Here is a 22,797-nt window from a genome sequence, read left to right as displayed (position 1 = left end):
AACTATGATAATAACTATTTTTATTTTTAAATATTTTAGCTGGATAATTTAAAAATTAAAAAAAATTATGAGAATATTTAAAAATTTAAAACTAATAAATATTATGTTTTAAAAACTTTTTAATCATGCAACTTCTATTTTGAAATTATAAAAATTGACTCTATAATGCATAACAACATACACTATCTAAAAGATTTCTGAAAATCTGTATGGCATTATTAATGATTTGGCTAAATATTTAAACTTTAATAAATCAAATAAATAAAACAATTTTTTATGTTATATTCAATTCCAGAATCATTATAAGTTTTCTTCCTCTTCTTTTTTCTTCTATATATATTTATTTTTTATTAAAGTATAATTTATTCTTGCATTTCAAAAACATTTTTTAAAAAAATTAATATTTTTTATTTATTTAAAACTAATATTTTTAAATATTTTTAAATTATTTTAATACAATAATATCAAAAATAATTTTTAAAAACTAAAAAAATATTTTAAAATATAACTATAATATCAAACACTCCCTTCAACCATAGCCTGCCGGCTTTAAATTTAACACACCTCTTACAAAACCAAAAAAGCTCGTCCCCTCCGCAGATCTGTCTGCCTCTCTTGTTCCTCTCCCTCTAAAAGAATAAAAAACGGAGAGAAGAGTAACAGATCGCTTTTCTTAATTTCGCCATGGCCATGGCGATTAGGTCTTTGCTTATCTTTTTATTTATTCTATCACTTACTGTCCCTACCTTTTCTCTTCATGAAGATCAAGTTGGTCTCATGGACTGGTAAGCTCCTTTCAATCGCTTCTATTTCTTTTCAACTTCCAATTCACTGAATCCAAACAAAGCTGATTGTATTTTTTTAATCACTAGTTGATTAATACGGTAGCTGCTAATTAATTTCCGGGTTAATTAGATTTTTTTTAATTAGTATTAAGTTTGATTTAATGGTTAATAATGTATATAGGCATCAAAAGTACATAGGGAAAGTGAAGCACGCTGTTTTCCAAACACAAAAAACGGGTCGAAAGCGTGTTCTTGTTTCTACTGAAGAGAATGCTATTGCTTCTCTTGATCTCCGGCATGGCGAGATTTGTAAGTTTCGTTTAATGGATTTGTCGAATGCATTCTTTAATGTTAATTTTCGCTGCTGGAGTAGTTTTTTCTTTTTAATTATTATTATTATTACTTGAAGGGATGCTGATTAGTGCTTTTTTTTTTGGCAGTTTGGAGGCATGTTCTTGGGGCCAATGATGCTATCGATGGAATCGACATTGCCATGACAAAATGTAATGATGCTCGTTTTTCTTATCAACTTTGTTGTATTTGTTCTTGCTGCTGTGGAATTGATAAGAAAAATGATGTAGCTTTCATCATTCTGCGTGTCTTACTAAAGGAAAGAATCGTTAAGACTGCTTCGATACTTTTTTTTTTTTGTGTGTGTATAAAGGACTTGAGAGAACATAAATAAATAAAATTGGAATACATAACACTGGTTTGCATTGCCTGCTTATTTAGAATGAATTTGGTGTACCAATACAAGGCTTGAGAATTCAATTTTTGTAGTCGTGCTGTTTTTCTAATCTTTGATTTCAATCTTTCAGATGCTATTACCCTTTCTTCAGGAGGAAGCATTCTACGAGCATGGAATCTTCCTGATGGGCAGATGGTGTGGGAATCTTTTCTTCAGGGACCAATCGACTCTAAGTCATTCTTGTTTGTGTCGGTTAGTGGATAACTCGTTAGATATATTTGAAGCTTTTAATGAACATTGTTGTATTATCTAGTCCAATCTCCTAGTCTCTCTCCTGTACCAGCTGTGTTTAGTAATTCTTAGTTATTCTAGAGTATGAGGCCTTCGTGCTGAATCTATTCTTTTCTATTCCTCTTACCTTCACATACATCTCAGGTCATTGTGAAATCAGAAATTTCCATCCACAGTATCATAGTTTAGTTCCTCTATTGCAGTGTTATTTTGTGTCTGTCATGGTCATAACTCATAATTCACAATTTCTTCCCAATTCTCCTATCATTCTACCAAATATGCCCTTGCATGTTATGCACACCAACATTTTCAGAAGAACTGTTGTTAACTAAGTTTTTGATCTGCAGACAAGCTCGAAAGTTGACAAGGACAACACAATCCTTGTTTTTGGTAAAGGAAGTCTCCATGCTGTTTCAAGCATACATGGTGAAATTGTTTGGAAGATAGATTTTCCTTCTGAAAGGTCTGTCCTTTTGAATTTTACTCACCAACTTTCTCTATTTAGAGTGTGTTTGGTATTGCGGTAGCTGTTGTGGTTGTGGTTTTAAAAAAATTGTTTTATAAAAAGTACTTTTAGTTGAGGTTGGTTTGAAAAAATAGATGTTTGGTTAAAACTGTGTTTGAAATTGAGGTTTAAGAAAAAGTAGTTTAATGTGTTTGGTTAAGAATGTTTTTGAAATTGAGGTTATAAAATAATTTTTTAAAAAATATATTAATATTGATGGTTTTAAATTTAAATATTGTAAAATTAATTACTCTTATTACATCATGAAAAAAATAATACTTTATATAAAATATTTTTTATTATTCCATTAAACTATTTATAATTCCATTACGTCCAAAATTCATCCGATAAGAATTACAGTTTTCATAACTTTTTGAGCGTGTAATAAAATTAGATAAAATATTATCAGATATAAAATTGATATTACTGTGCGCGTAAATTTAATTCACTCTATACTAGTTTTTCGAGAAAAAAATATTGTTCACATGGCGAATGAATTTAATTCTCTAAACTAGTTTTTTGTTTTTTAAAAAATTAATACAATTAACACACTTAAAAAAAAAAAAAACCGGGAACAGTGCAAGTGAATTGCACTGTTCACGTGAACAGTGCAATTCACTCGTGAACAGCAGTGAATTGCACTGTCCGCAGGTTTCTACAGTGCATGCAAAGCAGGTTTTCGTTGCCTTTTCTTTTCAGCGTTTTAAACGCAAAAAACATGTGGACCCCATGCACAGTAAAGAACGGTCAATCATTTACCAAACGGCTGCGGACTGCATTTTAAATAAAACGCAGCCGCAGCCGCGTAGACAAACAGCCTCTTAACCCATCACCTTGCAATTGATGTGATTGTGATACCCTTGGTTGCAGTTTTGAGGTTCAGGAGGTAATTCAGCACCATGATGGCAATACAATATATGTGGTGGGATTTGTTGGTTCTTCCCAGTTTGATGTGTACCAAATCAATGCTAAGAATGGAGAGCTCCTAAAACATGACAGTGCAGCTGTTGATGGTGGGTTTTCAGGGGAAGTTTCTCTAGTTTCAAGAGCCAAACTTGTGGTGCTGGATGCTGCTAGGTCAACTTTGTTAACAATAAGTTTTCAGAGTGGAGAAATCAGCTTTCAGAAAACATACATCTCAGATCTAGTTGAGGATTTCTCAGGGATTGCAGTGATATTACCTTCAAAACTTACTGGTTTGTTTGCTGTGAAAACCAATACAGCTACAGCATTTATTAGTGTGTCAAGTGAAGGTAAGTTGGAGGTGGTTGACAAAATCAAGCATGCAACAGTTATTAGTAATGTTCTTTCAATCTCAAAGGACCAACAGGCTTTTGCACTGGTTCAGCATGGCAGCAATGACATTCACCTCAATGTGAAGCAAGTTCATGACTGGAACAGTGATTTGCTAAAAGAGAGAATCAAGCTGGACAAGCAAAGAGGACTTGTCCATAAGGTTTTCATTAACAATTATGTCCGGACGGATAAGTCTCATGGATTTAGGGCTTTGATTGTTATGGAAGATCATTCATTGTTGCTGTTACAACAAGGCGAGGTTGTCTGGAGTAGGGAGGATGGCCTTGCCTCAATAATAGGTGTTACCACGTCAGAACTTCCTGTGGAAAGGGAAGGTGTATCTGTGGCAAAAGTGGAGCAGAACCTCTTCGAATGGCTTAAGGTACGATCTAATTGTTTCTTTACAATTTAAGTTGGCTTGCTGAAGATGAAAGTTGCCAAAAATCACTCTTTCAAGACTTGAACAAGATTCTGGTTATTTCACTGGTTTTTTTATACTTTTTTCTCCTTTCTTAGTCTCCATCTTTTTTAAACTTTACTTAGTAGTAGAGTGAGGGATCTGAATTACTGTGAGATTGCATTTGATTTGGTTGCATAGGCGATGATTGTTTGCTATCATATTCACTCCTTTGTTTGAAAAAAACATCTCATTGACTTCTTCGAGGACTGTGATTTTGACACATGATATTTTGTTGTTCTAAGGGACACATGCTGAAGGTTAAGGGTACCTTAATGCTTGCAAGTGCTGAGGATGTAGCAGCCATTCAAGGCATGAGGTTGAAAAGCTCCGAGAAAAGTAAAATGATCAGGGACCATAATGGATTCCGAAAGCTGCTTATTGTGCTCACTAAATCCAGGAAACTTTTCGCATTGCACACTGGAGATGGACGGATTGTCTGGTCTCTCTTATTGAACTCTCTACGTCAAACAGAAGCATGTGAAAATCCAACTGGGATTAATGTGTACCAGTGGCAAGTTCCTCATCATCATGCTATGGATGAAAATCCATCTGTCCTGGTTGTTGGCAGGTGCAGAATGGGTACTGATGCACCGGGAATATTTTCCTACGTTGATACTTACACAGGGAAGGAACTTAAGTCTTTTGGTCTTGATCATTCTGTTGCACAAGTAATTCCACTCCCGCTTACAGATTCAACTGAACAACGGCTGCATCTACTAATAGATGCTAATGGACAAGCGCATTTGTACCCAAGAGCACCTGAGGCTGCTGCCATTTTTCAACGTGAGTTTTCAAACATTTACTGGTACTCGGTAGAAGCTGACAAGGGTGTTATTAAGGGACATGGATTGCAGAGCAATTGTGATGGTGAAGTTGCAGACAACTATAGTTTTGGTACCAGAGAAATATGGTCCATTGTATTCCCCTCAGAATCAGAAAAGATCATTTCAACCGTAACAAGAAAATCAAATGAGGTAGTGTTAGTTTCTGGTCTAATTTTTTCATGATTGCCACTTCTTTCTGTCTTCAAAGATTTATCCACTTTACATTTCATTAACTGCTCTTGCTGGTTAGTCTTTAAGTAACTTTCTGGTTGGGATTACAGAAAACCTTTTAAAGTAGGCAAACAGGCATCATTTTAAAAAATGGCATTAGAGTTGTTCCATGAGGATATGCATTTTTTTTTTACTAAATAAATGTTGGGATTAGGTTCAATAAACAAAAATTTTTTTCTCAGGCTTTGAATTACAAGCATTGTTTTTCAGGCAACGTTGATGCTTTTTTAGGGTCTAAAAAATCACAGTTTCTGTAGATTCTTCTTGTTTCTTTACCAGAACCTCAATTTTTACCATTCAGTTTTGTTTTGCTGAAGTTTCCAATAGAAACTTTAGATATAAACTCAATAGGATATCTTGGTTTGCTGACATGTTCCCTTGGTATGTTTAATTGAGGGTCTTCTGCATTTGCCTCCAGGTTGTTCATACCCAAGCAAAGGTTATAGCTGATCAAGATGTGATGTACAAGTATATATCAAAAAATTTGCTTTTTGTGGCCACTGTTTCACCAAAAGCCAGTGGAGATATTGGATCAGCCACACCAGGAGAATCACAGTTGGTTGTCTATGTTGTTGATACTGTCACTGGTCGTATATTACACCGAATGACTCATCATGGCTCACAGGGCCCTGTCCATGCAGTAGGTTTCGCCTTCCATTTTTGATGTCTTCAATGATATGCATTACCTTATTTATTGTCACCTTTTGCAGGTTTTTAGTGAAAACTGGATTGTCTACCACTACTTCAATCTCAGAGCACACAGATATGAGATGACAGTTATTGAAATTTATGATCAGTCCCGGGCAGTAAGTTTTCAATCTTTACAATGATGCAATATTGTTTGTCTTCTTATTATAAACAGTTTAACTTTTGCAAATTGAAATTCAGGACAACAAAGATGTTTTAAAGCTTGTTCTTGGAAAGCACAATCTCACTTCACCTATTTCTTCATATTCGCGACCAGAGGTCACAACAAAGTCACAGTCTTACTATTTCACCCATTCTATCAAAGCAATAACAGTTACATCAACTGCTAAGGGTATCACTTCGAAGCATCTTCTTATTGGGACAATTGGTGATAAGGTTGGTTACAATCTTTTAAGAAACCTAGATTCCATTGTTGTTTCCAATTTTCTTTGTGGCAAACTAGTCATTTAATGATTTACATTTCCTGCTGTAAAGAAGGATGTATTTACTGAAAGTAATTGAATGCTGTACAGGTCTTGGCAATGGATAAGCGTTTCTTTGACCCTCGTAGGTCAGTTAACCCCACACAATCAGAGAAGGAAGAAGGAATTTTACCTCTTACAGATTCATTACCTATCATTCCTCAGGTGAGTTGCCATATATCTTCTTCTTCTCTTCCTTTTCCCCTTTAGTCCTTGTGTCACTGTTTAATGTTTACTTTACTTGAGAGTACACCGTCGATTTTTGCTGAATCCACCGTCCCTGGAAGCAGTTCATTTCTGTACAAAAAAATAAAATTAGTTGTAAGATGCAGTATAGAAATCGATTCCACATCAATTAAATCTACCTTCCCTGGAATTGGTTCATTTCCCCTATAGTCTTTGTGTGATTGTTTAATATTTAATTTCCTTGAGAGAACACTGTCGATTTTTGCTGAATCTACCTTCCCTGGGAGTGGTTCATTTCTGTACACAAAAAAGCAAGCTGTAAGATGCAGTATATAAATCGATTCCTCATCAATTAATCTAGAGCTTGGAGTGATCCATTGATGGATCCTGTCTTGTTTTCCTCCAACAATCTTGTACCCAAAATGGTTTTGTTTTTTCCTTCAAGATTTTGGTTTGGAGACCAATGGCACCTGATATGTTTTCTAAAATAAGGAGCTGCAAGTAAATTACGTGGAAGGCATCCATACAAGTGGAAGTAATTGCAGTCTTGGATTGTGAGTGCATGCGTGAAGGTTTTTCCTGGGATTTCGTCAACCTATCTTATAACTAATTTATAGCGTGCAACCATATATACAACAAAGCTTGTTAAGTACATGCTAGTGTTCATTCCAGAGCAGGGATTGTAGGATGGCAGAATCTGGAATACTCTGACTTTTAGCAGAGTGACTGCTCTTCGCAATCAAAACATTGAACTTCGCAGACAGATATTCGTACAAAAACAAACCCACATCTCCCTTGAAACTGTTTCATGCTTTATGGCCGCATGCTTTTATTTAATGTTTTCTTTTATTTTAATGAAGTTCGTTCTCGAGCTGACACGGATTATCTCTTCTTGCAGTCGTATGTTACACACTCCCATAAAGTGGAGGGGCTACGAGGCATAGTAACAGTGCCTGCCAAGCTGGAGTCAAACACCCTTGTCTTTACATATGGTGTTGATCTCTTTTTCACTCGCCTTGCACCCTCAAGGACCTATGATTCTCTTACAGAGGATTTTAGCTATGCCCTGCTGCTCATAACCATTGTTGCACTTGTCGTGGCAATCTTCGTGACCTGGGTCCTGTCCGAGAAGAAAGATCTAAGTGATAAATGGAGGTGAAATCGTTTCTCCTCTAGACTGTCTGTACCCAGACAATTTTCTTTCTTATTTATTTTACACCTGAGTTACTTTCACTGGAATCAGATTAGTAGATTCACTCCGAACTTGTAATGTTAATTTTGTAGCATTTCCTTTTTCAATGGCATTTTTTGTACTTGCCATTATTACATTTTTGGTCATCATGTAAATTAGACATTGCTAAGGCAAGAGAATTGATATATTTGCTGTTCTCTATACATGCCGGGTCCATTCTTGTTATCTGAAGCAATATTTTGGAGGGAAATGCCAAATGGCCAGAAAAAAGTTGGAGGGCTGTGAAAGAGAAAGCTGGTAAAGTGGTCATTTAAGAATGGGGCCAAAATTTGACTGTTTCTTGGTAACAAGTCTGGTTTCTGAAACTGGAATAGGGAGCTGGGCCATGGTTTTTTTGTAGGTTTTTTCGAGTCATCCAAACCTAGCTAGAGAAGCCATTATTGAAGCCCACAGAGGTTGAAAGGTTGCTGTTTGGAAAGTTGGAATCTTCACCAAAGCCATCATTAGGAAGGTGAAAGGACCCATTGATTGGTAATTTGATAGTCACTATAATTGTACTTTGTCTTTCGTTTCGTACTAGTTATCGAGAGAGGGATAAAAAAATCTAACATGCTCACCACTGTCTGCAACTTTTTTCTTCAGTCATGAGATGGAATCCTTCCAGAGGAGGAGGAGGAGGCGAGTGTGAATAGTAAATACAGTTCCCGGGTAGGGCACACAAGATTGACAGAAGTGGAGAGTGAACACCTCTCTAACGAGACTTCTCCACCTGAAGTTTGCAAGATTTACCTTTTACTTGGGATGAAAATGACAGGCACTGTCACTGTAATTTGCCTGATCTTTTTGGAGTCTTTGTCCCATTCATCTCCCAGTCAAGGACACTCTCGTGAGCATCTCTGCACCGTTTCACTGTCCAAAGTGATCAGCTCCATAACCCTCTTCCCTCTCTCTTCCATAATTGAGAACTCTTTAACTGCCACAAAAAAAGCACCTAAGAAGCTTGACACAACACAACTTTCTTCAAGAAGAGAACACAGACTCTCAATCTCTCTTAGGTTTCTCCACAGAAACAGCTTACTACAAGGCCTTACACTTCCACCATGAAAACCCACCATCCAAAACTCAAAACACAGCCACGTCCACTCTTTTTTTGTGGTTTCTTTCGCCAATGCACAGAAACTACTTTAAGTCCCACTACACCCAACCCGCCTGCTCTTCCTATCTCCTCCACTATTCCTACTCCAGCACCACCACCACAAACAGCAGCAGCACCAACTCCAGCACCACCACCACAACAATTACCTAACCAACCCCACCAAAAGTCCACCCAAGCTGAATCCTCTTCCTCCTCCTCCTCCACTACCACCTCCCAAAGTTTCACTCAATGGAGATTCCCTCTCTCGAACTCCCCACTCCACCAACCCAGACCCGAACCCGAACCGAATCAGGACTCCGCCTTTATACCACCGTTGGCTCCTCCCATGCACCCCAACGACCTGCAAGAACTCCTCCGCCTGGCTGAGCTGCAACTTACCAACGGCTCAGAAACTGAGCAACTTTCTGCTCTATATCTCTTAGAACGCTCACTCGTACCCGACCCACCATCCGACCCGGTTTGCTCACCCGAATTAATGCGCGGGGTGGTGGCAAATTTGAAAAACAAAGCAGGGGTAAAATCGGCAACAAAAGTCTTATTGGCACTTTGCTTGGCGGAGGCCAACCGCCACGTTGCGGTGGAAGCTGGCGCGGTGGGGACGGTGGTGGAAGTGGCGATGGAGCTCGACGGAGCTCCTGCGGAGAGGGCATTGGCGGCGTTGGAGCTGACTTGTACGGTGGCTGAGGGGGCGGCAGAGCTCCGGAACCACGCGCTGGCGGTGCCGGTAATGGTGACAATGATGGGTAAAATGGCTGGGAGGGGGAAAGAGTATGCGATAAGTGCTCTCGCGGTGATTTATGGGAGTGGCGGAGTTGGGTCAGATGGTGAGCAAACTCTTCATGCGCCGCCAGAGGAGGTGGCGCGTGCAGTGGCGTTGGCTTTACAAGGAGACTGTACTGCTAGAGGGAGGAGGAAGGGTGCCCAGCTCTTGAAGGCTCTTCAAGAATATGGACGGGTAGATTCAACTCAAGAGGGGAATGAACAGCCGTGATTTGATTTTGATTTGTATGTCATGAAGAGAGGGGAAATGATACTTTAGAATTTTATTAGCCCATGTACATGTGGAACTTATTAATAATAATAATAATAATAATAATAATTTTTTAATTTTATCAAATTATTATTATTACTATTACTACTTCATTTACTCATTACTTATTATTTTTTTTAAATTGAGATCAAATTTAAGAAAAACTTTTTGCAATCTTTTTTGGAAATTCATAAATTTAGTGCGTTCAATTTGTTTTAATCTTCACACATGAAACTAGTTATTATTTATTTAAAATAGTAGTACAGATGGTCACTCATCAATGAATAAAAAAAATAATCATTTGATGAGGAGATTATATATAATAGATTTGTTTTCAAAAACTATTTTTTTCATTAAAATAAAAAAAACCAAGTTTAATTGAAGTAGCCTAAATATAATTAAAAATTCATTTGATATTATAACAACTTTGTTTTTTAAAATATTTTTTATTTAAAATTACATTAATTTTTTTTACAAATTATTTTAATTTCAGTAAATTAAAACAATTTGAAAATAAAATAAAAATTTAAAGCAAAAAAAAAATATTTTTTTAAATATTTTTAAAATATAAAAATAAATGGCATCCAAACTTTAAATAAGAAATATAAATAAATAAAAAACCTTAAGACTCCAAAGTCCATTGCTTTACCTTCCATGGCCTTCAACTATCGGCTGTGATGATGATGATGATGGAGTGCAATATTTTTTATATTTAGATAATTTTTTTTATATATATTTAAAATTAATGATTTTTTTATATAATTTTGATGTGTTAATCTAAAATAAAAAATAAAAAATATTTATCTTAATGTAATTTGAAATAAAAAATATTTAAAAAAGCATCTTATTAATAGTAAAGAATGATAATATTAGACTATGCTTAGTTTATCCCATTTAATTATTAGTTTATATAATTTAAGAATAATTAAAAATCCTCTAATAAAAGGAAAAATTAGATTGCTTTAGGAGGAAAATGTATTGCATGAGTGATGACTAATTTCAAATAATTATATGTCCTTCTCAATGCCATTAATTTAGACATTCATATCTGCTCAAGATTAGGTTAAAAATACAACTTAGCATGTACAGAACTTGCATGTCAGAATCAGGGGTAATTAAGCGATGAGGTGGGCCTTGTAATAATTGTGTGACTTGATTCGGTGTTTATCTAAAAACGAAACCCGACTTGTTAAATTATATCATGAGATCACAGATCAGATTTATTAATTTTATTTAAAATAATATTGTTTTTTATATATTTTTTTAAAAATCCCAGGTCAGCATAATCACACAGGTCAACTTACTGAATTACTATATAAAATCAATAGATTCAAATTAAAAACCTAACCTTGATTAGGTTTTAGATTGTGGATCGATCGTATACTCTGCCAGGGAGCGAGAGTTCTCTTTTATTTTAGTTCTTAGAGCAATATGAATAAAATCATAGATTAATTCAATTTATAGTTCATTAATGTATTAATTTCCAAACAGTCAAATAAGGGGTGTTTGTTTCTTGTAAAAAAACCTCTAGAAAATATTTTTCCAAACGCATTTTTGTTTTTTGAAAACAAACGCTGTACTCTAATTAATAACGGAATAAACAATTGAAAAACAGGCTTGGAAAAAATATTTCATCAAATAAATAGCCAGTTAACCTTGAGTTGTAGACATGGTGTCTCTGTCTGACCTAGGTGCTAAGACTCCAAAGTCCATTGCTTTACCTTCCAATTCTGTGTATTTATTTAGGATTAATCTCTTTCAATCAAGTTTAAAAATGTATATACGAGAGAGGTTTAGGGGTGTTTAAGAGTAAGTTTTAATTCCTTTTCTTTATTGAAATTTGAATTTATTTGTTTTAATTAAATTAATATTTATTTAATACGTTGATGTTAAAAATAAAAAATATTTTTTTAATATTTTTTTCAAATACATAACCCGCTCTTAAAAAAAAAAATACAAAGGTGATATGATTCAATGATCAATGAAGTGGCTAAAACATTAACGATTAATGACCAGATTGCTATTGCATGGGACTTAGCATATATAATTAATAACTCTCTAAAATTCCGATCAATATTATTGTGAACAGTACTAAAAGAAATCAAAGTTTGAAAAGTCTTAAGAACTGCTTCATACAAATTAATTAGGTTCCCTAGCTCCATATATTGCACCAGTACTGGCTAAAACACTGACATAGCTAGCTTAGATAATAATAAACATTAATAATAAGAAAATTAAGAACACCATCACACTTCTATCTCATATATAATCTAGAATCAATAATAATAATTAAAAAAAAAAGATTACACATCTTGGAGACTTGATAACAAAATCTTCAAACATGCTAACCCCCCATATCTTCAAGAGTATTGAAGAATCTTACTCGACATGTTTAACTGTCTTAACTTATATTTGTTTGAACTCATATACATGTGTAGGAGTACTGGAAAAGTGCACCGGTTTGAATGAAATCATGATTCATGAAGTCCACAACCACATAATAAGGCAGACAAGCCACAAAGAACTACGTTAATCTTATCAAAAGTGGGTCCCGGATACTGTGGATCCCATGAATCCACCGAAGCATAATTAAGTTTGGGATCAGTTTAATTGGAATAAACTATTACAGATTTTGTTTTTCCCGTATTATTCCAGATATCAATGTAACATGATTAGTTTGGTTTTTGTTACTGAGCACTAAGCATGCCATTGATAGAATATAGAAGATAGTCGACATCCCTAAAGTCCCACAACTCAATAATTTCTCCAAACTAAAGTCTCAAATACTACAAGTAAATGACTTAATTTCCAAGAAGACAAGGGTAGCAGTAGCCATGTAATAGAGAAAGTTAGTTCCTAGCTTAACTGAAAATAGTCTAACAGTAAAGAGTTAATTAGAGAAAGAAAATATTCTCGAATTAAATTCTATCGCTTGTATTTCTCAATTCAAATGCATGTATATAAATATGCGATTGAATAAAAACTTAAAATAAATAAATTTTTTTATATAATTTAATTACTGAGAGTAATCATCCACCCATGAATTACGTCCAAAAATATATTCATGATATATAAAAATTTCAAGTAGACATGTAATTAATTTACATCTGTGTCTACAATATTCATTTAATAAATCTTGGCGAATAGGTTATGGAAGAGATCCCATTATAATTTCCCTTCAAATCATTGCTTTTGCAAGAAAATTCCATTTATAGGACTTCACCTTACCAAAATTCTGCAAATCTGGAATCTAAACCAGGGCCTAGCTAGCTCATGTTCTACTTCTGGTGGTGGCTCCGTGCTGCCTTGCAACTTATTCTTTGGGCTCCAACCCTACTGACCATCACCCCGGGTTCATGTTCTGCTAGACAGTGGTTGCGCTCTTTACAGCTCCTATGATGTATGGAATGATATAAAAGATTGTCATGTTCCAAGTATCACATGCTCTACGACCGAAGAAGAGCCATGCTAAGCTGTTGCACATGCTAATCAAAGTAACCTCAAGGTTAAGGTGGTTAGTCGAGTTCGCACACCACCGAAGTTGCCCTGCCCCGATACACAATATGCCAATTCAATCTTAATAAGCACAATAAAGTGTAATTAAAGCATTGAAATTGACACGGCTGATTTAGTTGTGACAGCTGATGCTGATGTGTACGTCTACGCGAGCTTACCGATAAGGTTGAACACGCTGGATTCAACTTTTTGTTAGCACTATATCAGGAGGGTGCGAGCGATGAAGGACTAATCAGATAATTGAGAGATTTTTAATATACAATATTCAAAAATGTTAGGTGAGATTTTTTGTTAAGAACTAGCTACGACCGATGAAGGACTCAGCAATCGCTCTCTTAAACCCTAGCCGTTTCCTTCGTTTCACTCTCTCCCAAGCCGAAACCCACCCTTCCCCTCATTTTTCTTCGAAGCAAGAGTTATCACTGATACAGACACTGGGAGGTCTCGTGGATTCGGGTTTGTTAGTTACGAAAGCACTGAATCTGCCAGTGAAGCATTGTCAGCAATGGATGGCCAGGAATTGGGAGGAAGAAACATTCGCGTGAGTTATGCCACCGAGAAGAGACAACCACAACCTTACAATAGCAATTACGGTGGGAATCCAGATTATTGAAGTGGTTGAGTTTCAGCTTTACGGGCTGTTGAAATGGCTTTGCTTCTATAGCTAGTAAGAATTGAGATTGCTTTTTTATTTTCCTTGAATGAATTTTCTATAACTTGCGATGTTATCTTGTTATTTTGGCACAACCATGTGCCGGTAACGTTATTAATTATTCCTAAGTGTGTGTGTGTGTGTGTGTGTGTGTGTGTGTGTGTGTGTGGACGAGTAAGGTGAGCTTTTATCCTAAGCTGAGTTTAGCAGGCTGGGATTTTTTTTGCTAGACTGTGAATGGGATATTTAGCTAGTTAAGAATTAGTTAATTAGGGTATTAATTTGAGGATCAGTTGTTAAATTGGGATTCAACTTTTGAATTAATTTTCCACCATTTTATTCTTTAAAGCTAACTTTATATATACATGTTTGAATTTTATGTTTGAACTTTTCAGAGGTCCGAAGAGAATTTTAGAAAGATCCATACTTGAAGATTCTCATATGTTTTGCTTTGGTCTTTTTAATTTCCATGCACAACCAAGACAATTTCTACTTGTTTTCCAGTTTTTCATCTCTTTAATGTCCCCGAAATCTTAATAAAATTTCTTTAATTACTATAAACAAAAAACCTAAATTTTTATTCAATTAATGATGAAGAAAATATCTATATATATAAAAAAAATCCAACCCCTAAGTATCCATTCCCATCCCTTACCAACATAAGTACCTTGATTTCAACAAGTTTCTAGCAGCAAAGCAGCAATTGGAACCTAAAACATGTTCTCTGGGGAATGTTAGGATACTGACATGCAAACCCGACAATATAAAAGACAAAGAATAGGATAAAATGAGAAATTAGACACACAAGAATTTACGTGGTTCACCCAATTTGGCTACGTCCACGGGCAAGTATAGAAGGATTTTACTAAGTAATGTGGGAATTACAACCTCTCTCTACTAATAGGAGAACAACTGAAATATCTCTATTCCTCTCTCTACTAATAGGAGAACAACTGAAATATCTCTATTAATAGGAGAAAATACCTCACTTACTCTCTCACAAATACCTCACAATTTTGTGGGATTACTTTCCCTCTCTCACTCTTCTCTTCCTCTCTTGTTTCTCTCTTGTGGTGTGTTTTCAATGCTTGGATGCATTGCCTATTTATAGGCAAGCATCCATGTAAATACAAGGGGCAAGGCAAGTGGCACAAGTTTGGTGCCTACAATTTATGACTAAGGAAGGATGGCTTCACCACCATTGTTGACTCCCACCATTGTTGACTCCTTAGGTGGTTGGTTTCACATTCTCTAATTCAATCTTGGTGGCTGGTGGTGACTGGCTTCACATTCTCCCACTTGAAGACTTTGATGATTTAATCAAGTCTTCACACATGATCTTCTGTGATTCTTCTATCCTTTCTATACTTGCCATCTTCATGCTGCTTACGTTTCTGCTAGGCCATAGGAGGATTTGCACCATATATATTTATCAGTGTTGACTGGTTTAGTCAAAGCATCTGCTGAGTTTTCCTTTGTGTGAACCTTTTGAAAATCTACACTTCCATCTTCCACCACTTCGCGAACAAAGTGATACGGAACATCTATGTGTTTTGTTCTTGAATGAAACGCGGGATTCCTTGCAATATGCAAAGCACTCTGACTATCACAATACAAAAGAATGTTCTCTTGTTTGTACCCGAGCTCCTCCATAAGTTTTTTCATCCATATTGCTTCTTTACAAGCTTGTGTAGCTGCCATGTACTCAGCTTCTGTTGTGGATAAAGCTACAACAGTCTGAAGTTTAGAGACCCAGCTCACAGCTCCTCCTGCAATTATGAACACATAGCCTGTCGTGGATTTTCTTTTCTCAAGGTCGCCAGCAAAATCTGAATCAACATAACCCTTCACAGTAAATTTTGATCCTCCATAACATAAGGCAGCATCTGAGGTGCCCTTGATGTATCTCAAGATCCTCTTAATAGTATTTCAATGCTCTCTACCAGGATTTGCCATGTATCGACTAGCTGCTCCCACTGCTTGTGCAATGTCTGGTCTTGTACATATCATGGTAAACATTAAACTTCCCACTGCTGATGCATACGGTACTCGAGACATCTCCATCCTCTCTGCTTCATTGCTAGGAGACATACTTGAGGATAATTTGAAGTTAACAGGAAGTGGGGTGGAAATTGGCTTACAATCTTGCATGTTGAAGCGTCGCAAGATCTTCTTCAAATAATTCTTTTGAGAAAGCCAAATCTTCCTCTTACTTCTATCTCGGTGAATTTGCATCCCTAGAATCTTGTTTGCTAGTCCCAAGTCCTTCATATCAAACTCCCTAGCCAACTGTGCCTTCAATTCTTGGACTCGATCTTTGTTGGGGCCTATTACCAATATGTCATCCACGTACAACAACAAAATGATGAAAACATCATCTTCTTCAAACCTCTTGTAATACGTACAATGGTCTGAACTGAGTCTGTTGTACCCAAGGCTAATTATGAAGGAATCAAATCTCTTGTACCAACACCTCGGCGCATGTTTGAGACCGTATAGAGATTTGTTCAACCTGCAAACCAAGTTCTCTTTGCCTGTTTCAGCAAAACCCTCTGGTTGGAGCATATAAATTTCTTCTTCAAGTTCTCCATGAAGAAATGCAGTTTTCACATCTAACTGCTCTAAGTGAAGATCAAATATAGCACACATCGCCAAGACTACTCTGATTGTAGTAAGTCGTACCACCGGAGAAAATATCTCATTGAAGTCTATCCCTTCTTTCTGAGCATACCCTTTCACCACCAATCTTGCACGATACCGCTCCACTTGATCATTGCCATCACGCTTTATCTTGTAAACCCATTTGTTGCCAATGGCATTTCTTCCTTGTGGTAGCGGAACAAGATCCCAAGTGTTATTCTTGTGCAAAGCTTCAATCTCCTCTTGCATTGCTGTCATCCACATAGATACATCTGTGCTTTTGATAGCCTCATGGAAAGTTGATGGCTCTCCATCCTCTGTTAGAAGACAGTATGCAATATTGCTCTCAGTAACATATTCTGAGTGCCAAGCCGGTGGTCTTCTTTCACGAGTCGACCGCCGAACTTCAGGAGTTTCAGACTCTATTTGTTCTTGCTCTTCATGCTCTGGTGCAGCTTCAGAAGAAGTACGATTCTGAGTATTTTCCATCTGGACTTCTGTAGTCTCCTTTAAAATGCTATTATTTTCTTCCATTTGCATTTTATCTTCTGCAAATATAACGTCTCTGCTGATGACTACCTTGTGGGCAGTGGGATCCCACAAGCGATACCCCTTCACTCCATCAGCATATCCCAAGAATATACATTTTCTGGATTTTGAATCCAGCTTGCTGACTTCTTGAGTATTGTACATCACGTACACAGGACTTCCAAATATATGCAATCGAGAATAATCAGCTGGCTTTCCAGTCCACATCTCCATCGGTGTCTTCAGCTCAATTGCAGTTGATGGAGATCGATTTATCACATAACAGGCGGTATTGACTGCTTCTGCCCAGAATGACTTTCCTAGACCTGCAGTCTTCAACATTGCTCTTGTTCTTTCTAATAGGGTTCTGTTCATCCGCTCTGCCACTCCATTTTGCTGTGGAGTGTATGCCGTTGTGAACTGCCTTTTGATACCTTCATGTTGACAGAAGTTATCAAATTCATCACTGGTATATTCTCCTCCATTATCAGTCCTCAAACACTTGATCTTCTTTTCAGATTCAAGTTCCACCCGCGCTTTGAAAATTTTAAAGACTGCGAACACATCTGCCTTCCTTCTAATTGGATACACCCAACATCTCCTGGAGAAGTCATCTATGAATGATACAAAGTATCTTGCTCCTCCCAAGGATACAACCGGTGCTTGCCAAACATCAGAGTGAATCAGGTCTAAGATGCATTTGCTCTTAGTTGTTGATGTGCCAAACTTCAACCTGTGCTGTTTGCTTGTAACACAATGCTCACAAAAGGGTAAAGTAACCTTTGTAAGCCCAGGGAGTAACTTCTGATCAGAGAGAACTTTCAAACCTTTCTCTGACATGTGGCCTAGTTTTTGATGCCACATCATCGTCTTCTCTTCTGCAGGACTGGCTGATGCAATTGACGCTTCTGTCCTATGATGTGTTTCTCCCATTAATACAAACATGTTTGCAACTGTCTTTCTCGCCTTTAAAACCACCAGCGCTCCTTTGACAATTTTCATTATTCCATTGTCTGTTCGGATCTTACAGCCAAGACTATCAAATTGTCCCACGGACAAAAGATTCTTCTTTAAGTCTTTCACATGTCGCACTCCTGAAATAGTGCGAATTAAGCCATCATACATCTTCAATTTGATGGTGCCAATGCCAGCAATCTCTACAGCATGATTATCACCCATGAACACTTTGCCTCCAGAGATGGGTTCATATGTTTGGAACCAATCTCGATTAGGAGTCATATGCCATGTTGCTCCTGAATCCATTAGCCAGACCTCAGTAAGCTCTTCTCTATCTGTAGAGATTGTCGCTGCTTCACTATATAAAACCTCCTCATCTTCTGAGGTGCTCGCAACACATCCTTGAGGTTTTAATGACTCTGCAGTGTTCTCTATACCCTTTTTAAACCAACAATCCCTTTTGAAGTGCCCTTTTCTGCCACAGTTGTAGCATTTCACAGTCTTCTTACTTCTTGATTTGGACCTCCCCTGCCTTTGACTCCCACTGGAGCCACGCTCCGTTGATCTCCCTCTTGACACCAACAATGCCTCTGCTTGGTTTGAACTATTTCTATCTCCTTTATTTTTGCGCCTATTTTCTTCTTCCAAGATGGCGGCTGCAACATCATCAAAGACTAAATAGTCTGTGAGGATATTATTGGTCAAGTTGATAATGAGCTGATCATACGAATCTGGAAGACTTTGAAGTAGAAGCTCTGCTCGTTCACTTTCCTCTATTTGTTGACCCAACGTAGTGAGTTGTGAAAATAGAGTTCTTATTGTGTTGATGTGGTCAGTCACCACCGTGGTTTCTGCCATTCGAAGGGTATAAAGTCTTCGCTTTAAGAAAATCTTATTGTGCAAAGACTTAGACTCATATAGCTTTGTTAGAGTCTCCCATATCTCCTTAGCTGTTTTCTTCTCCGCCACACTTGATAACACTTCATCGGCTAATGCTAAATGTATGTTAGCAATAGCATTGCCATCCATTTCATTCCATTTTGCATTATCAGTGATCTCCGCGGGCCGATCCCCAATTGCTGCCAAGCAATTGTCTTTCCTTAAGATTGCCTTGATTCTCATTTTCCACAGTGAGAAATTGCTCCCCTTGAACCTCTCTATCTCGTACTTTGCTGCCATTGTATTCACCGAGATCTATTCAGCTATCACCGTTTCACAGATCTGTAATGTATATAGAAATAGTATCGTGTGAATAATACTTCACTAAGTAAGTTCCCAGGAAAGATTGGAGGGGTCACAAACGGTCCCGCTTAAAACCCAATCTCCTTAGACAGAACTTCCTAGACTGTATTTAATCACCGCACTGACTTTCTATATACGCCAACAGTAGCGTATGTGAACAGTACCGTATGGATGAATAGTGCCGTATAGGTGAATAGTGTCGTAGACGTGAATAGTACCGTATACACGAATAACTTTTGTGTATTAACAACACCAACCAGAAGGCTCTGATACCACTGTTAGGATACTGACATGCAAACCCGACAAGATAAAAGACAAAGAATAGGATAAAATGAGAAATTAGACACACAAGAATTTACGTGGTTCACCCAATTGGCTACGTCCACGGGCAAGTATAGAAGGATTTTACTAAGTAATGTGGGAATTACAACCTCTCTCTACTAATAGGAGAACAACTGAAATATCTCTATTAATAGGAGAAAATACCTCACTTACTCTCTCACAAATACCTCACAATTTTGTGGGATTACTTTCCCTCTCTCACTCTTCTCTTCCTCTCTTGTTTCTCTCTTGTGGTGTGTTTTCAATGCTTGGATGCATTGCCTATTTATAGGCAAGCATCCATGTAAATACAAGGGGCAAGGCAAGTGGCACAAGTTTGGTGCCTACAATTTATGACTAAGGAAGAATGGCTTCACCACTATTGTTGACTCCCACCATTGTTGACTCCTTAGGTGGCTGGTTTCACATTCTCTAATTCAATCTTGGTGGCTGGTGGTGACTGGCTTCACCTGATTTCAACAAGTTTCTAGCAGCAAAGCAGCAATTGGAACCTAAAACATGTTCTCTGGGGAATGGTCAAGCTGTGAGAGCTGAAGGATGCGCCTTAGAGGGGCAATGCATGTGTTCAAAAGATAGGCATTGTAGCCCCCAGAATGGGTATTAATTTCTGTAAAGAAGGTCTACTTTATAAAGAAGCTATAGGGTCTGTAGGTATTCATCATGAGCTACAAAACAATACTATCACATTGTGACTACCATCAAGCTTGATTATTGTACTCTTATTTTTCCAGTTTTGCTGTTGTTTCACGGTATGAAATGGATTCAGTTCAAAAAGGTGGAGAAAAAAGAAGATGAAATGGATGCCACCTTCAAAAGTATTTGGCATGGCCTTAAATCCATAATTCCTTAGTGGACCAGATGAGTGGAGCGCACGCATTATCCCACTTTTCCCTTCGTCTATATTTCTTCTTCTTTCAAAACACCAAATGAGGAGAAATTAATAATTAAGTTCTGGATAACAAAAAGAAAATTTACATATATGATCCAGATTAAACGAAATTGGCTGAACGTTCCCTAACTTTCAATCAGAGGAAACTGATCAGTTCCTTGCTCCCGTTTCCCTTGTGTCATTTTCTGTTCCATCCATTAATTAATGAAGGGAAGCATGCAGTACTTGCACCAAATAAAATCGTAGCAGATGACATTTAAAGCTCAGACCATGTGGCATTACTGTTTGTTGCTGGATGAAATCATGATGGGAGGGAGACGTTCCAAAAACACGTTCGCAGACAAATTAAAATCTGTAATTTTTTTTTAAAAAATAGAAATTTAATTTCACCAAAAAAGAGAAAAAACCAAATGTGATAATAACACTCGAAGTATGTGTAATGATATTAATTTGGATAGAAAAACTTGGCAGAAAGGTATATTAGAGAATTAGATATTACATAATGATACAATTAAAAATATATATAAATATAAAAACACAATATTGAAAACTTGTAAATTTATATTCGGACATATAAAGTCATTTATCTTTCTTTTCCTAACTTGGGTGCTTGTACTGATTTTTTAGAAAACAACAACAACAAAACCAATAAAATTAATTAATTAATTAATTAGATGAGTTTACATTTATGTCACTCATAAGTTAAAGTTTCTAAAGCTTCTATAATTAAATCCTAATTAATGAATAAAAAATAAACTCACACAATTACTTAGTTGGTTAGTTTTGTAGGTTTTCTTTTTTCTTTTTAATTTAATTTTTATTTTTTTTCAATCTCTTAATGGAAAACCAAAAATATTAAAATATAACAAAAATCATAGTTATTTCGGATACATAAACACACTTGTGTGGAAAATAGCTGACATGCCAAATGATCTGTAATAGAAAGTTATGGAAGCATTTATAAATCTTATGAGTGCAAGTAATTAAATTTTAAAAAATCAATACTAAAATAGAAAAAATCATAAAGTATTTATTAAAATAATGAAAAACATTAAGGTGGGTTCATGGGAAGAAAATTAATTTAATTTTATAAATAAAAGATTACATATACTTAAAATATCATTATCCCAAGTCATTTAATTTAGATAACATGAATGAGTGATGTGTATGTAAAAAATTAATATAAATTAATTTTTGAGGTTTCATTTAATAATTTTAATTATTGTGTTAAGATGATTTTTGAATATAATATAATTTTTAGATTAAGATAGTTATTTGATATGATATTAAAGTCTTGTTAATTAAATAGTTACAAGTTTCATTATTTTTATTGTATTTGATAAAAATTAAGTATAAAATAATAGAATATAATATAAATTTATGGAAGTTTTGAGCATAAAAAACTTTTATTTAAAAATATATATATAAATTATATAAATTATATTTTACTATTTAAACTATTAAATTAAAGTGAAGTTCCGGATTTTTTCTCGAGGGCAAAGCAAAAAAAAGAAGAAAAAAGGAGCTGTTTCTTCGATTTGAGCTTGAGATACGAAATCTTTAGGAAAATTTTCTCAAAGCAAAGGGGTCTTGTCTATAAAGAAAGCTATCTCTAGCTATGGTGTGCATCATCAATGATATTCCTGCATGGAATCGATCTCTAATTGGTCTAGGAGACACTTTCAACTTTTTAAAAGTGCAAGGTCTTATGAACAGGCTGCGTAATTGGATCAGGTTTCCAAATTATTACTTCGAGACGTCGGCAGAGGCTTGGTTAACGTTAACATTGGTGGGAAAATTCTGGTGGTAAGAAATATTGGCTCAAGCAATTATCTGTGCTGCACGAGCACGACCCTTTTCAAATGCAAGGAACTTATCTGGCTAAAAACTTATCTGGCATTCACACCCTTCCACTTCAAGTCCACAGTGTCTTATTTATAATAATACCATTGATTTGATTAACATGGGGCTCTGCATGCGCAGGTTGTTTGTTCACATTGGTATTAAATATTGATTTGTTGCTTTGCTTTTTAACAATATTATGATACATCACAACGAGTTAATTACAGGGTTTAAACTTGATCAAGGTGGAGTTTTGCTATTGGCTTCATACTGCATTAATTACCTTTGAGATAAACGACAAGATTGACTCAAGACATTTTTTTTCTTTTATAAATACAATGAGCGTGAAATCAAAAGAAAGGAGAGGGCACAAGGG

At 36.1% G+C, this 22,797-nt stretch overlaps 2 protein-coding genes across 2 annotated transcripts; both read left to right on the top strand.

Moving 5' to 3' along the window:
* Positions 1-548: 548 nt before the first annotated feature.
* LOC133688074 (uncharacterized) lies at positions 549-7,830 on the top strand. Its single transcript, XM_062107460.1, has 12 exons — positions 549-785; positions 967-1,094; positions 1,226-1,288; positions 1,604-1,725; positions 2,112-2,227; positions 3,140-3,947; positions 4,268-4,999; positions 5,499-5,720; positions 5,791-5,886; positions 5,969-6,163; positions 6,301-6,414; positions 7,334-7,830. Exons 1-12 carry the CDS (start codon positions 685-687, stop codon positions 7,592-7,594), a joined length of 2,958 nt encoding a protein of 985 aa, XP_061963444.1. The 5' UTR covers positions 549-684; the 3' UTR covers positions 7,595-7,830.
* A 154-nt stretch (positions 7,831-7,984) lies between these two features.
* On the top strand, positions 7,985-9,900 carry LOC133688075 (E3 ubiquitin-protein ligase PUB23). Its single transcript, XM_062107462.1, has 2 exons — positions 7,985-8,158; positions 8,270-9,900. The coding sequence occupies exon 2, from the start codon at positions 8,728-8,730 to the stop codon at positions 9,772-9,774; it is 1,047 nt and encodes a 348-aa protein (XP_061963446.1). The 5' UTR covers positions 7,985-8,158; positions 8,270-8,727; the 3' UTR covers positions 9,775-9,900.
* Positions 9,901-22,797: the final 12,897 nt, after the last annotated feature.

This window comes from Populus nigra, chromosome 3 (genome assembly GCF_951802175.1).
Source record: "Populus nigra chromosome 3, ddPopNigr1.1, whole genome shotgun sequence".
In the NCBI taxonomy this organism is placed as follows: Eukaryota; Viridiplantae; Streptophyta; class Magnoliopsida; order Malpighiales; family Salicaceae; genus Populus; species Populus nigra.
The sequence above is the reverse complement of the archived record's forward strand: the minus strand, read 5'-3'. Positions and strand labels throughout refer to the sequence as shown.